We start from the raw sequence: 13,529 nt of genomic DNA, 5'->3' as shown, positions 1-13,529 counted from the left end.
CATGTTTTGATTTTTTAAAGTTAAAATGACGTTCTTTTGATTTCATAGCACTTCGATGCTCGCTGTAAATCGTTAAGTACTTTTTACTTTCAAATAGTTTCTAGTGTCTCTTATATTTAAAACCTATATTATTAATAAATTCATAATATTTTTTGGCTAATAGTTATTTAAGTTGTAAGTAAACTAAATAAATACTTGTAATCAAACATTAATAATATTTTAAAATACATACAATTTTAAATTTAACTTACTCTCTGTCCTCTTGTAGATGATACAGTTATACCCAGTATAGTTAATTTTGTAATGTTCTTAATTTATTCCATCTCAAAAAATTAAACATTATTGCTATTCAATAATAATATTTAATAAGTATATATTTATAAGATTAAGATTATGATTCAAGTATTTACTTGAATCATATTTAAAAAATCTTAAAAAAAATGTTAACTTACAATGCTGTAAATCAATGGTCTTAGAAAATATAAATTATAGAACTACATGTTTAAAATTCCTGTTTATTACAATATTTATTTATTTTTCCAATATTGTTTGGGATCATATATTCATATATGTATCTATTAATTAATTGTCTTTAATATTTTAATATATTACTAAAATTAGGTGATAGGGATGTAAAAATACATTTTTAATAATGTCAAAAATAATATGAAAAAACAAATTAGCAAAATCATAACAATATTTTAATAATATAAAATAATATTTTTAGATGTCTATAGATTCGGATTCAGATCATAGTTTTGGTGACTGGGTAGAAAATGGACCTAGTTCAGTAAAATGTTTATTTTGTGAACAGTTATACGACGATGTTTCTGAAGCAATGGTGCACTGTGCTAAAGACCACAATTTTGACTTTTCAGCAGTAAAGCGAAAATATAATATGGACTTTTATTCATATATAAAATGTGTAAATTATATAAGGTTACAAATACAAAATGAACATTTTAATCCAAGTCAAATTTTTGAAACTGAGTCTCAACCCTGGACTGATGAGAAGTACTTGAATCCAGTAATAAAAGATGATCCTTGGTTAATGATAGGTAAGCATTTATGTGTTTTATAACTAGGTATTTATTTTTATACTTAGTTTACTTAGTTAATTTTTTTATATTGATTTTAAATCTACTAAAAATACAGAGACTATACTGATTCAAAAGTTATAGTTGCTTGAACTTGATTTTTATTGTTGAGCAAATACAAGCTTATTTCATTAACACTTACCAATTTTTTATTCAATTTTAGGATTAATTAATTAGCATTCTATTTATTTCTATCTATTATGAGTATACCTTTTAATTTTTAATTTTGTTTGTTTGATATTCTATATCAAAATAGTATACAGTGCTAAAGTACAAATAGCTACTGTACAAGTTAACTTTTGAATTATTAGATTTGCAGATTTCTGATTTCAAGTTTGAGGTCACAATGATAGATAGGTAGATTTCACAATGGTTTTTATCAATACTTCATGTTTCTACAATCTACAGACTCCCAAAGTGTCAAAATAATTTCATCACTCTCAATTATGACTTCTACAATCCGATGACTATACTGGTCTAACTATACTCCTTCCCCACTATACCTAAGGGTTTATTTTTTAATGTAAACATACAATTAATTAAAATAATAAGTTTTTTTTATTTTCAATTTATTTTTTAGATATTGATGATGTTATTGAAGACGATAAAGAAACAGAATCTGGGTTTACTGTGAATTTTGAAAATAATCAATTTACGTTATCTTCAGAACATTTTAGCCATATACAAAAGAAAATACAAACTGTTACAAAACAGGTATTATCACAAACATTTTACAAATTAATCCAATAATTTTTATTTAATGTTTACGTAAGCATATAATTTCAGTTAGAATTAAAAGAAAAGGAGCTCGCTGATGCTCATGAGCAAATTATTCAAATGAAGAATACTTTGACAAAAGTTTTATCAACTAAAACAGAAGATTCAATAAACACAGCATCGTCTATAAACTTAGAAGATGATCAAAGCTATTTTGGTTCTTATTCGTCAGTCGATATACATTTTGAAATGCTTAAGGTGATTAACATACCATATTTACATTACAGTGGAGTCTCGCCAATCTAGACCTTGCTCGTCCAATCCATCAAGTCCAGATTAGAGAGACTACTGTATATTAAATGCATAATAAACATATAGTATGCATACTGAAATATATCTAAAAAAAAATTCACTTTTCACATGTAAGACTGCGGGTGTAATTATAAGGAGCAATCTTTGTAGGACTATAAGAATTTTATGACTTCAGAGGTTATATTTTTATGAGTTTTTTATAACAAGTGTTGCAAATTTCGAGTGCTTGTATTATATCTTAAAATTAGTTTTGATGAAAAACATTTTTTGTGAGAGTAACAAATGAAAAATCCCTGGTAGTATGGCAATTTTCCATACAGAATTTCTCTGGCTATACTATAGAAGTACTTTGCAGTGGGAAATTACGTACTCTAACTGTGGGTACACAATTTTTATTATGATTACATGCATAAATAAATAAATCATGCATTAAATATTAGGTATGTACATACAGCGTTTACAATACGACTTATATTTGGTGTAATTAAACCCATTAAATTATGTTAAAGAGCGTTATACACCCTATTTATTATGGAATTCTGTATAGGAAATTGTAAAGTATTAATTTTAGGCTTAAACAATTATGTATTTTTTTTAGTATAGTAGAATCCGTTTTACTTTCGGTCTACGATAGTTTAAGACCAAAGGCAGACAATAAAAAGCATTTTTTAATTTATTAAAACTTTGATAATTTTTTTTTAAAGAATTATTTTGTTATAAGGATATGATATGGTTTTTACTCTAAAACCATTATGGAAAAGTAAAATGTATTTTGTGTAGTCAGGTTTTCCGCTAAGAAAATTGAAGGAACAATGTCCTCTTAATGAATATTCTGAATTATAATACAAATTTCAATTTAATATTTCTTAGGACAAAGTAAGAACTCAAAGTTATTGTTCAGCTATACTACTCAATGCACCCAAATTTGCTGGAAAAACTGTGTTGGATTTAGGAACGGGTAGTGGAATATTATCTATGTTTATGGCTAAAGCACGAGCAGCCAAAGTTTTTGCTGTTGATGAAGCTGATATTATGTATAATGCAATAGATAATTTCAGGTACAATTACTTTCTTTCTAGTCGCATGTTTTAAAATTATTTATATTACTTTATGTTTATAGGGAAAATGGATTTGAAAGTATTATTGTACCAATTAAAGGGAGAATTGAAGATGTTACTTTACCAGTTGAAAAAGTTGATGTTATCGTTTCCGAGTGGATGGGGTATTTCTTACTCTTTGAATCCATGTTGGATAGTCTAATATTTGCCCGTAATAAGTTTTTGAATAAAGGCGGCGTTATTTTACCTAATGAGTGTAATTTATTCATCAGTGGTGTTAGTGATACTGGTAAGCATGATTGTTTTACAGGGTGCATAGACATACTGTTCTCAAAATACATGGATAACTATCTATTTTATTTAAGATTTAAATACTGCGCTAAAACAATACTTCTTCAAACATTTTTGTTAGATGTAATTAATATTTTCAAAAGTTGCTAAGAGAAATATCTTCAATCTGTACTCATTCATATGTAAAATTGTACTACATATTTGTTTAAGTCATTAATAGCATTATGGAAAATTACACATTAAAAGTGTTTGCACATTACATATACTAAATAATGCATAGGGTCAATTTATGTTAACCCAATCAGCCTGGTCGTTAGATAACTAATATAATTGTATACTTGTTTATAGGTTTTTTTGACTTTTTATTATATGTTTCGGCATACTAAAATAAAGATGGACATTTTATTACATATTCTACTAATATGTATATAACTAAAAGATCTTTAATATTTAGCCCATCAGAGATTTTAAATGAATGAAATTTAGATTTTAAAATTCTGTCAAAATATAATCTATGTACAAATATTATTGTAAATTATTGAATAAGTTTGGTAAAACTGGCTAATTTTGCTGATTAACTATGTATTGCAATTAAATATACATATTTTATTATTGACTTGACTAATTAATTTTAATTTTTATCTATACATTTCATGATAATTAAATATTATAATAACGTTTTGTCCAATACAATCAATATATTTAATAAGCTCATTATTTTACGAACATTATTTTATTTGTGTAATTTTTTTATTATATTTTTATTTATATAGAAAAATACAATGAAGTATTGGGCTTTTGGTCAGACGTGTATGGCTTTCATATGCCATCGCTGAAAACTGAAACTCTAAACAAGGCACATATAGATATTGTACCTGCAGATTGTATTGTTACCGAAGAAGTTAAACTTTGTACTTTCAATATGTATACATGTGATACAAATTCTACCAATTTTAAAGTCCAATTTCAACTAAACATCACTAAAACTTGTCCGTTGACAAGCATTGTTGGGTATTTTGACTCAATATTTGAGAATGAAAATTCTATTACCATGTCCACGGCACCACAAAGTATTCCCACACATTGGAAACAGACAGTTTTTCTTCTACCTGATCCAATTAACGTGACTAAAGGTAAAAATAATAGTTCAATTATCAATACGTTTTTCAAAAATATTTTCATTTTCTAATTATAGGTGATATACTGGATGGAGAATTCCAGTGTATAAGAAATATAAAACAAGTAAGGTCATTGATTGCAACAATTTCCATTAATAATAAGACATATTCTTATAATATATCATAAGTAAAATATGTATCATTAGAGTACTTCTTTATATAATATATTATTTTGTTAACTACAAAAATAAAAATTTATATATATGGCCTATTTTTGTTAGCCAAAAAAAAAAAATCAGATTAAAAAATGTAAAAAAATATATTAATTACATTAAACTTTACTTAATCAAATTGTATTGTCAATTTTCTTGTGTCTCGAGAATTGAGTTGAATTTTATTATATAAAAACATACTTTTTCTTTGTGGTATCTTGATCACATTTTGAGCTTTCTACGTTAATTCGTAAAAACACTACCCCTGTTGAATAAATTATCACTTGAAACAAATTCAGTATAAAACTAATATATAATGAGTTTTTTAATGAGTAAACCATAAAAGTAGTAACCTACTCTTACATTTTATGTAATAATAACAAATTATGTAGTACTCAACTAAGAAAACTGATAATGGTTTGTATAGAATAGTGCAAATATATTAATTAATAACTATAAGTAATCATTTACCTGAAGGAATTACTCGAACTTTGACCAGTGTTTTCAGAGTATTAAAACAAAATAGCCCATTTTCTTGATCATACAGATTCTAAAATATAGTATTTAATATCATAAGTGGCCTAGTAGTATTAATATTAGTTACTGAATATAGTTGGGGACAGTAAAGGTTTGAAATTTGTATTACCTGAATTGTATAACCTTCATTGTTAGTTAAACCTAAGTCTTGTAACGTTATATTATAAGCATAAGGAGCACCATCAACGCGTCTGTTTACAAATGCTACGGCGTATGAGAAATGCCCATTACGCACAGGTTCAATTGGTCTTGTCCATATATCAATACCTTTATCCTAAAAAAAAAACTACTTGTTTATTTCTTAAGCCCTGTTCCTTCGCCTAGGCATGATTTTTGGCAACATCGTAGCCAATTTAAATGATAATTCTGTTAGATAACCTTAAAAACTCTTGTTCCTTGAATGCCTAGACGATCTTGATTGACTTTAATGACTTCTTTGTTTTGCAAAATTGCTTTAAACTCTGGTCGGACATCTGACAGCTTATTGGACATAAGAAGCGGTGCTGCCAGAATAGCCCAAATAGCCATTTGTGTTTTGCTTTGTTCGTATGACAAACCAAAATTTCCAATCAACAACTAATAAAACATTTATTTGACATAAATATTTGAATAATTAATTTATGAATAATTATATTTTGATAAAAACCATATCTGGATCGTTCCAATGACCGGGTCCTGCAAATTTCGCCCAAAATTCTTGTTTAAGAGCAAAGTAATCGGCTATTTTTATCATACTATCCCACGAATCGTCAATATCGTCATAATTCCTCCAAAGGTTACAATGTTTGGCCATCGATGCATAATTAATCTGTTTATTTATTATACAAAAAGAGATATAATTGCATTCATTGAAACGCATTTGCATTTGTAGGTACGTATGTTGAGCTAAATTAAGAATTCATAGCGTTTACTTACTAACATTCCTTTTTCTTCTTGGTAAGCTGGCCAGCTGCAAGAGTAGACCATTGGCCTTCCTGTGTTGTTTAGATGTTTACCGAATTCAGGATATCCTACCCAATGAAATAATTATCACGATTTTATAATTAGGACGGAGTGAAATTAAATAATTTCGACACAACATGTTGTATATTATATAATATAGACTCTTAACAACGTAAAAGTGTTGACATTTTAGTTTCGACGCGTACCTTGAGATGTATTGTTTTTATATTTTTTGTTATTTTATGGTACATACTTTAAATATGGATAAAAACCATTTTATGAGCAGTAATGTGCTTAAAATTGTGTTTTTAGTATAAGGGTGGAAACGATTAGGGTTGATAGTCAGTCTATAATAATATGTTGCCGTTTTTGCCCATAAATCTTAATCTTAATATTTAAAGAATATTCCACATAAGTTTACTGTTTATAAGTAGTTAAAATAAAAAAGATTGGTTTTCTAACAATCTAATATAATTAATATGAAAATAACGTGCATACCTTTATCCATGAGCCTAACGTTGGAATAACACCCGTCTAATTTAACGTAATCGACTTCCCATTCTGCAAACGTTTTGGCATCCGTCTCTTCGTGCCCCAACACTCCTGGGTATCCTGCGCACGTTTTGTTACCCCAGTCTTCGTACAAACCAAACTTGAGGCCTTTAGAATGGACCTGTTTTGTATTTATGTTAAAAAAAATAACTTATATGGAAAACATTTTATTTTATTTATTAGTAAAAATCTAGAAAAATAGGATAAGCGGCTTGTCCCATTCTTAAGCGATACAAATGCTATAGCCTATATTAAAACTAAAGAAGTTCGATCTCAAAATCATCATACATTAAACTTAATGGGAGAGGGAGGAAATAACAGAAGACGAAAGAAAGGAAATTATATATTATGAAATCATTGATTGTAAGAAATCGAATATTGTACATCTTAACTCGTACGAATTTAAAGTACCTAAATAAACATTAGGGCTATTTACGTTATGGTACAAGATACAAGACACATTTAAATATATGCTGCTGTAAACTCGTGGTATGCATATGATATAATATTATTCTGCAATTTCTTTGCACTCACATAGTCCGACAAAGCTTTGATTCCATTTGGAAACCTCTTCTCGTCAGCTTGTAGTTTTCCATCTGCCGATCGTGTTTTCGCTAACCAACAGTCGTCTACGATAACGTAATTATAACCAGCTGCCGCGTATCCTTCGCTTACTAGCAGGTCAGCTGCTTTCATAAACAATTGTTCACTGGAAAACAAGTTGATGTTTTTTTTTAGAAAGTAAGTCATTAAAATATAGTAATATTAAATCGGCTCAGCTGTCAGTGGGTAATTTAGAACAAAATATTATATGTGTTAAATATTCCGTTATAGACATTCTTGTTAAAAGTTCTCAAGAGCTTTATGGTAGGTATAATGTATATGTTTGTATATTGTACTCTCAGATCCCAGTAACACTGCGAGAAGCGTAAACATGTTTTAATTACACGTGAAATACAAAAATAACGTGACGGGACACTTACAGACGAACTTCACATAAGTGACTTAAAGGGGGGGGGGGGGTATTATGAATGCATAATATCTCATGAATATTGTGTCAAAATTTCAAGTCGATCGGAACAAAATTGACGACGTTATGAGTTGTCGGAATTTTATAGCTGCCCGGGCCCGAGCGCACTATCGTTAACTTTTTTCCCACAACTCACGTTTTCAAAGTCGGTGATCACCATAACTTCAAAACTACTACACCGATCCTTTTGAAATTTTGAACACTATTTCAGTACATAACTAACGAGGTAACGCTGGAGAGTTTTTTTTCAAATTAATATTTTTTATTTTACAATAACAAATTAGCCGATTTTTTTCGCAAAAATCGCGGTTTTCCCTTCAAAGTTTTCCCAAAAAGTGAAAAATTGAAATTTCAACCCCCCCCCCCAGCGTTACCTGGGGAAAGCAATTATCTAACGAAAGAACTTAATTTTTTTAATTTCGGATGATCCAGCATCGAGTTATGAGGGGCACCGCAATTCTACTTTTTTCCGAGACGCTTCCAAATAATTACCGCCATTGCCGTATTTTTTATAATAATTTCTACATGAAAATATTACACAATATTCTTCGAATGTTATACTTTAATGTACCATTAGTTTTAATAAACAGATTTTAACTGTGTCGTCAAAAAAAATTCACAAAAATTTGCCGTTTTTTGCACGAATTAACCATACCCCCCCCCCCTTAACTAACAGGTATTTTTGAAGATGTCATTCAAAAACTGGAATGAGTACAAAATTCCCTAGTATCCCATTATTATAACTAGGGGTTCTTGAGGATTTCGAGTATTATCACAGATTATATGACATCTGATCATGATTTCACATAACCTGTTGTATTACTGTAAACTAGTGTTGTAATTTGGATTCGAATCTTCGAAGGATTTGAATACCTAATTTTTAAAGATTCGAATATTCCAATAGTTGAAAAAAAACTATTTGTAAATTAATTATTATTACTATTTGAATATTCGAAGGATTCGAATCCTTATCGAGATTCGAGTATTTCCCATCACTACTATATACCTATTACACAACGTAAGCGTTTTTTGTTTTGTTAGGCAAGAACAAAAATCTAAAATTGATTAATCATACGTGTATTTGCCAGTAATCAGTAATATTATATTATTATAATTGTTTATTACTACCATCTTACTATATTTTTGAAAATAAACAAACATAATACTAAATAAATCCGTTAATATATTTTATTTTTTTTTAACAAGAACTTCGGCCGGGGTCAAAGGCATCGGGCATCCTATGCGTTTTTGACAAAGTTGTTACAAAATATTTTTACCGAACGCATTGTCAAAATCGTATGCAACAGAAAGAAACGTAAACAAACAAAACTCATTTATCCTAGTTAAGTCATACAAGGTAGTAGATATGTGTGTAGATGAAACATTAAGCGTATTTTCGCCGAGGTACCGAAAGCAAATAGTTTGCTGATAATCGTCTTGGCGATGTTTTAATGTTAAAATTGTTTATTGTTTAATAAAATGTTTGCTCCTATCAGTAAACAGCAGTTTGGAATGTTTGGTTCCTATAATGATGCAAATCATTTCAGCGGTGAGCAAACAATCCTTATCAATCTAAACTTATTCAGCACATATCAGTAAATATGTTTGCTTTCGGTAGCACCGCGAAAATACGTTAATACTTAAATCATTTAAACTACATCGAGTTTAATAATACTCAATGTAGTTTAAATGATTTACCCCAGGAATGTTTGCTAAATAAAAAAAAAATAAGAATGTAAAATCAACAAATTACTTTTAAGTAGATATTTAGTCTCGGCTGTTGTATGAATTTTAAACTTTCTTGTATTATGTTATAGACTAATATGAACAGTTTAAACTAATTATTACATTGTATTTCTTTATCGCTTGGTAATTGAAACCAATCATTTTTAATTTCTAAACTTACCTTATAAGCTTAATGCAATTGTTTAACATTAAACTGACCTTACGCATTCGTCCGGGTAAGTCTCGCAGTCCGTGATACACCTATATCGCTGCCAAGCAAGCCATCCCATTGGTGGTGTCAGAGCCAAGCCATTATTAAGTCCTCTGATGCCTTGGACGGCCACTAAGACGATCAGACACGGCAATAATATGCCGTGAATCATTCTGTTACAAAAAAATAACTTAACAGACAAACATGATAGAAATAATTTTTAAAAAAACGATTTTGTTTTGCCGACGTTTTTAAAGTTTTTAACTGTACATGTAAAATAATATATTTCTTAAATCTACCGGTATTTTTCGTATTTTATATTAATAAACATTGTAAAAAACCACGAATATATCGTCTATACATACTGTGTTTTGAAACGAGACCGGTATTTGTTTTTATCTCCATAGAGATAAAACGGCTGATCTTTAGCCCATTACATTTTATAGATATTGACTTTTATGAAATCATTACCGGTTACACCTATTTAATAGGTTACTTGTTTATCTATAGTATGAACATTTTTACGGTCATGTTTTTAAAATAAAAGTTTTAAAAGAAATATCAAAAAGTACCCTTCTATTATGTATTTAATTAATTTCACGATTTCAACATTCTTTCAAAAACTACTTACTCTGAAGTAATTTCTTTTGAACAAAATATGTCTTCACTCTTCGGTGTACAGTATTAAATTATAGTGGCTATAAAATATATTGTAGGTACCTTTTTTATGTTCACTCAATGAAGGTATAAGGACCGAATGAACCCTATTTGGCTACCTATACCTATACTACTAGTGACTTCTTTGTTTTTGTTTATCTAACGTAGACACTTTTCCCCCAACTTAACCGGTTTTGTAATATATATGCACTATCATGGTGTAGCAGAAGGTGATTATGTATACGATAAAAAAAATAATCGTATTCCGTCGCGCATCCAAATATTTGAAGAGAAGCCAAACCATAGAGATGTAACAGCAACGAGCACATCATGACAATACTGTTTATATACATGTATAATATATATATATACATACATAATAGTTTATAACAAATAACAACATTTATATATTCATGTCATAATATTTGAATGTGCGTGAATTGATTGCGTAAAGTAGCCAGTGGGTTGTGTGGCGTGGAACCACAAAACAAAAATGTAATTGCTATAAGAACTAATAGATTATCCTAATTATTACTAATGTACATTTCCATTAAAAAATGGTGAGTATAGTGACTACAATAGAATATTTAATACATCTTATGTCGGTTTAAAGAAAGTTTAAAGAAATTTGAAAATGTATTTTTATCTATTAATGTATTAGGTGTGTGTATACAAGTAGACAGAGTTTAGGGGTTCTTTAATAAAACAAAAAAAAACCTAAAGATGTTAATAGTATTATTCGGGGCCCCCAACAGACCGAAAGATCCTGTGCTCGTGCCCCGCTTGCTCTTAAGAGGACGCCACACCGGCCATTTCTAAGCAGTAAAGTATAGGCAATTAATACAGTAATGAAGATAATTTGTTGATAGCCATTTTTTTTGTCAGACTATCACAGTCATGTCTATAGGATAAATTACAATTTTTTTCCCATCAAAACTGCTTTGCGCGGATTAATTTTTCTCAGGCTTCAAGTATAGTGAAGGAAAGAAATGTATACATATTATACATGACAAAATTATCTGTGCTACAGCATCCGTATTTTTTCGATATACCGACAACCGACGCTATATCATTTTTAAAAAAGTCCTTTCTTAATTAATTAATTATTCATTAACTAGTTGAAATATTAAAAAAAAGGCGATGATAAAACAGACAATGTTGATGTCTACATTATGTAAAAATTTGGTTTCTTAGTTTTGATTATAGCCTTTGTAAAATTAATCTGCGGAAGGCGGGTTTTTTATAAAAAATAACGGGTCTACGACGTCCTCTTAAAGGAACGATGAAACTGTATGATATGTGTTACCTCATATTCATGACGTAACACACAACTTATGTGACATAAAAGGTTTTATTTATTTTTATTCTATAATGTAGATACGCAGGACATTTTATAATATATTATAATTATTATTAGCTTATTTTTTCTTAATTCCGGAGTACCAAAACCTTATAATTGTAAATTGGCACATTAGGAGATTTTCGTGTCAACGACGAAGTGCGATATTCATACACTAACTTTGGGTTACACTAATTTTGGGTAGGTACTGTGTTCAAAATATAGAATAACTATTTTTTGTTAAGATAATTATAATATTTTGTTGAATGCTAATTACGATTACCTCGCCTTAAAATTCAGAGTTACTTTGTTTTTTGAGAATATTAAGTATGTAATAAATAAAGGATTTTTCATTTTGCAGTTATTTTTAAATTGATTGTTTACGACTGTCCTAATTCTATTAGGTATTGTTTTATTTTTCCTTCAAGCGTTACGCTAAAACACAAAATAGAAAGCTAAAAAGTATTTTAAAATGCCTCGGCACTACTAAGTCAATGAACTGAAACTATATACTCAAATAACAATGCTAATTATTAAACAGACAATTCACATTGATAGGTATAATATACAATGCATTAATAATTACATTATATTTGTAAACTCATAAGCCTTAATAGCTGTTATACTTTGTTCCAAAGGTTAATTTACTATCGACTACAAGTTACAACCATATAAAGTATGAACTATATACGCATTACGCTTAATTTTTCTATTATCTATCTGATAATTATTATTTATTAGTTACATGGTTATACTTCTCATATTCGTTCAGCTATTTCATTTTTCTACCATCGAGATTTAGTCTCTTTTATTTTTCCTAGGGCTTGAAGCCGGTTTCAAAAACCGGTTAAGCCTCTTACAAAATTGAAATCAAACCAAAATTGGGAAAAAAATAACAGTCTTGTAAATCAAAACCGAAATCGAAAACAAATGTTACCGGTATTGTTAATCAAAATTGAAATTGGAAAAATAATACATCACCGGTATTATAAATCATAACTAGAATTAACAAAAATAAAAATCGGTACTGTTATTTAAACCTAATACCAGAAAATATAATTTAAAAAACATAAGACAAAGAATCTTCCGTTTTTGTAATTAAATTCGGTAACAAACAATTTTGATAACAATATTCTAAATTGAATCAATTACAAAAAAAACAGTACGATGGGGTCGAGTCTCGAGGCATAGTGGGGACGGGGAGATCACAGGTCGACAGAAATTATTATAACCAAAAGTGATGATATCACTTTTAACAACGCTTAGATTCGTATTAGTAGTTAAATTTATATGTTATGATTATTTTAAAAACGTATGAAAACTGATATCATAGTACATCACATTGGCGTAATTGGCGTCATGTTTGTGGGGGGGAGGGATAAAAATAAATTGCATACATTTTACTCATCACGCCCTCACAACCCCCAATTTCTTTTTTGTATGTATACCATTATTGTTATACATATAACGTCAAGGGGGGGTGTCAATACGACACCAAAATCCCCCCCATAATTACGCCACTGGTACAATAATATCAAATATGGACTACCTCGATATTGGGCAAATGTCTACTCGCACTTTTTTGATTTCTTACCACATTTTACATATTATGTCCATATAGGTAATTAATTTTAGGTCAATTGATATCTTTTGGAACTGCGGTGTTGTGCATTCTGGTTTTACGGTTTAAATTAAACCGGAAGCGTTAATAAAACGCACATCAATTATATA

General features: G+C 29.1%; 2 protein-coding genes across 3 annotated transcripts; one reads left to right on the top strand and one right to left on the bottom strand.

Moving 5' to 3' along the window:
- The first annotated feature begins 11 nt into the window (after window positions 1-11).
- Window positions 12-4,888, top strand: LOC126838052 (protein arginine N-methyltransferase 3-like). Of its 2 annotated transcripts, none has more exons than XM_050572148.1 (8): window positions 12-174; window positions 728-1,058; window positions 1,678-1,811; window positions 1,884-2,072; window positions 2,997-3,184; window positions 3,247-3,473; window positions 4,249-4,608; window positions 4,671-4,888. In XM_050572148.1, the coding sequence occupies exons 2-8, from the start codon at window positions 728-730 to the stop codon at window positions 4,778-4,780; spliced, it is 1,539 nt and encodes a 512-aa protein (XP_050428105.1). In that variant the 5' UTR covers window positions 12-174; the 3' UTR covers window positions 4,781-4,888. The 2 variants fall into 2 exon arrangements, with proteins under 2 accessions (XP_050428105.1, XP_050428106.1); XM_050572149.1 differs by having other exon boundaries at window positions 14-71.
- A 5-nt stretch (window positions 4,889-4,893) lies between these two features.
- Window positions 4,894-10,597, bottom strand: LOC126838058 (alpha-N-acetylgalactosaminidase-like). The gene is made up of 10 exons (XM_050572161.1): window positions 10,434-10,597; window positions 9,811-9,975; window positions 7,371-7,545; window positions 6,783-6,957; window positions 6,258-6,352; window positions 5,989-6,150; window positions 5,721-5,918; window positions 5,452-5,616; window positions 5,277-5,355; window positions 4,894-5,070 (listed from the first exon to the last, which is right to left on the bottom strand). Exons 2-10 carry the CDS (start codon window positions 9,972-9,974, stop codon window positions 4,991-4,993), a joined length of 1,293 nt encoding a protein of 430 aa, XP_050428118.1. The 5' UTR covers window position 9,975; window positions 10,434-10,597; the 3' UTR covers window positions 4,894-4,990.
- Between the last annotated feature and the right edge of the window lie 2,932 nt (window positions 10,598-13,529).

This window comes from Adelges cooleyi, unplaced genomic scaffold (assembly GCF_023614345.1).
Source record: "Adelges cooleyi isolate 19-005CV unplaced genomic scaffold, UGA_ACOO_1.1 ACOO_flye_CR_arks_rails_tigmint_CR_PRNA_30, whole genome shotgun sequence".
NCBI lineage: Eukaryota > Metazoa > Arthropoda > Insecta > Hemiptera > Adelgidae > Adelges > Adelges cooleyi.
Note: the sequence above shows the minus strand (reverse complement) of the source record. Positions and strands in the feature narration are given on the sequence as shown.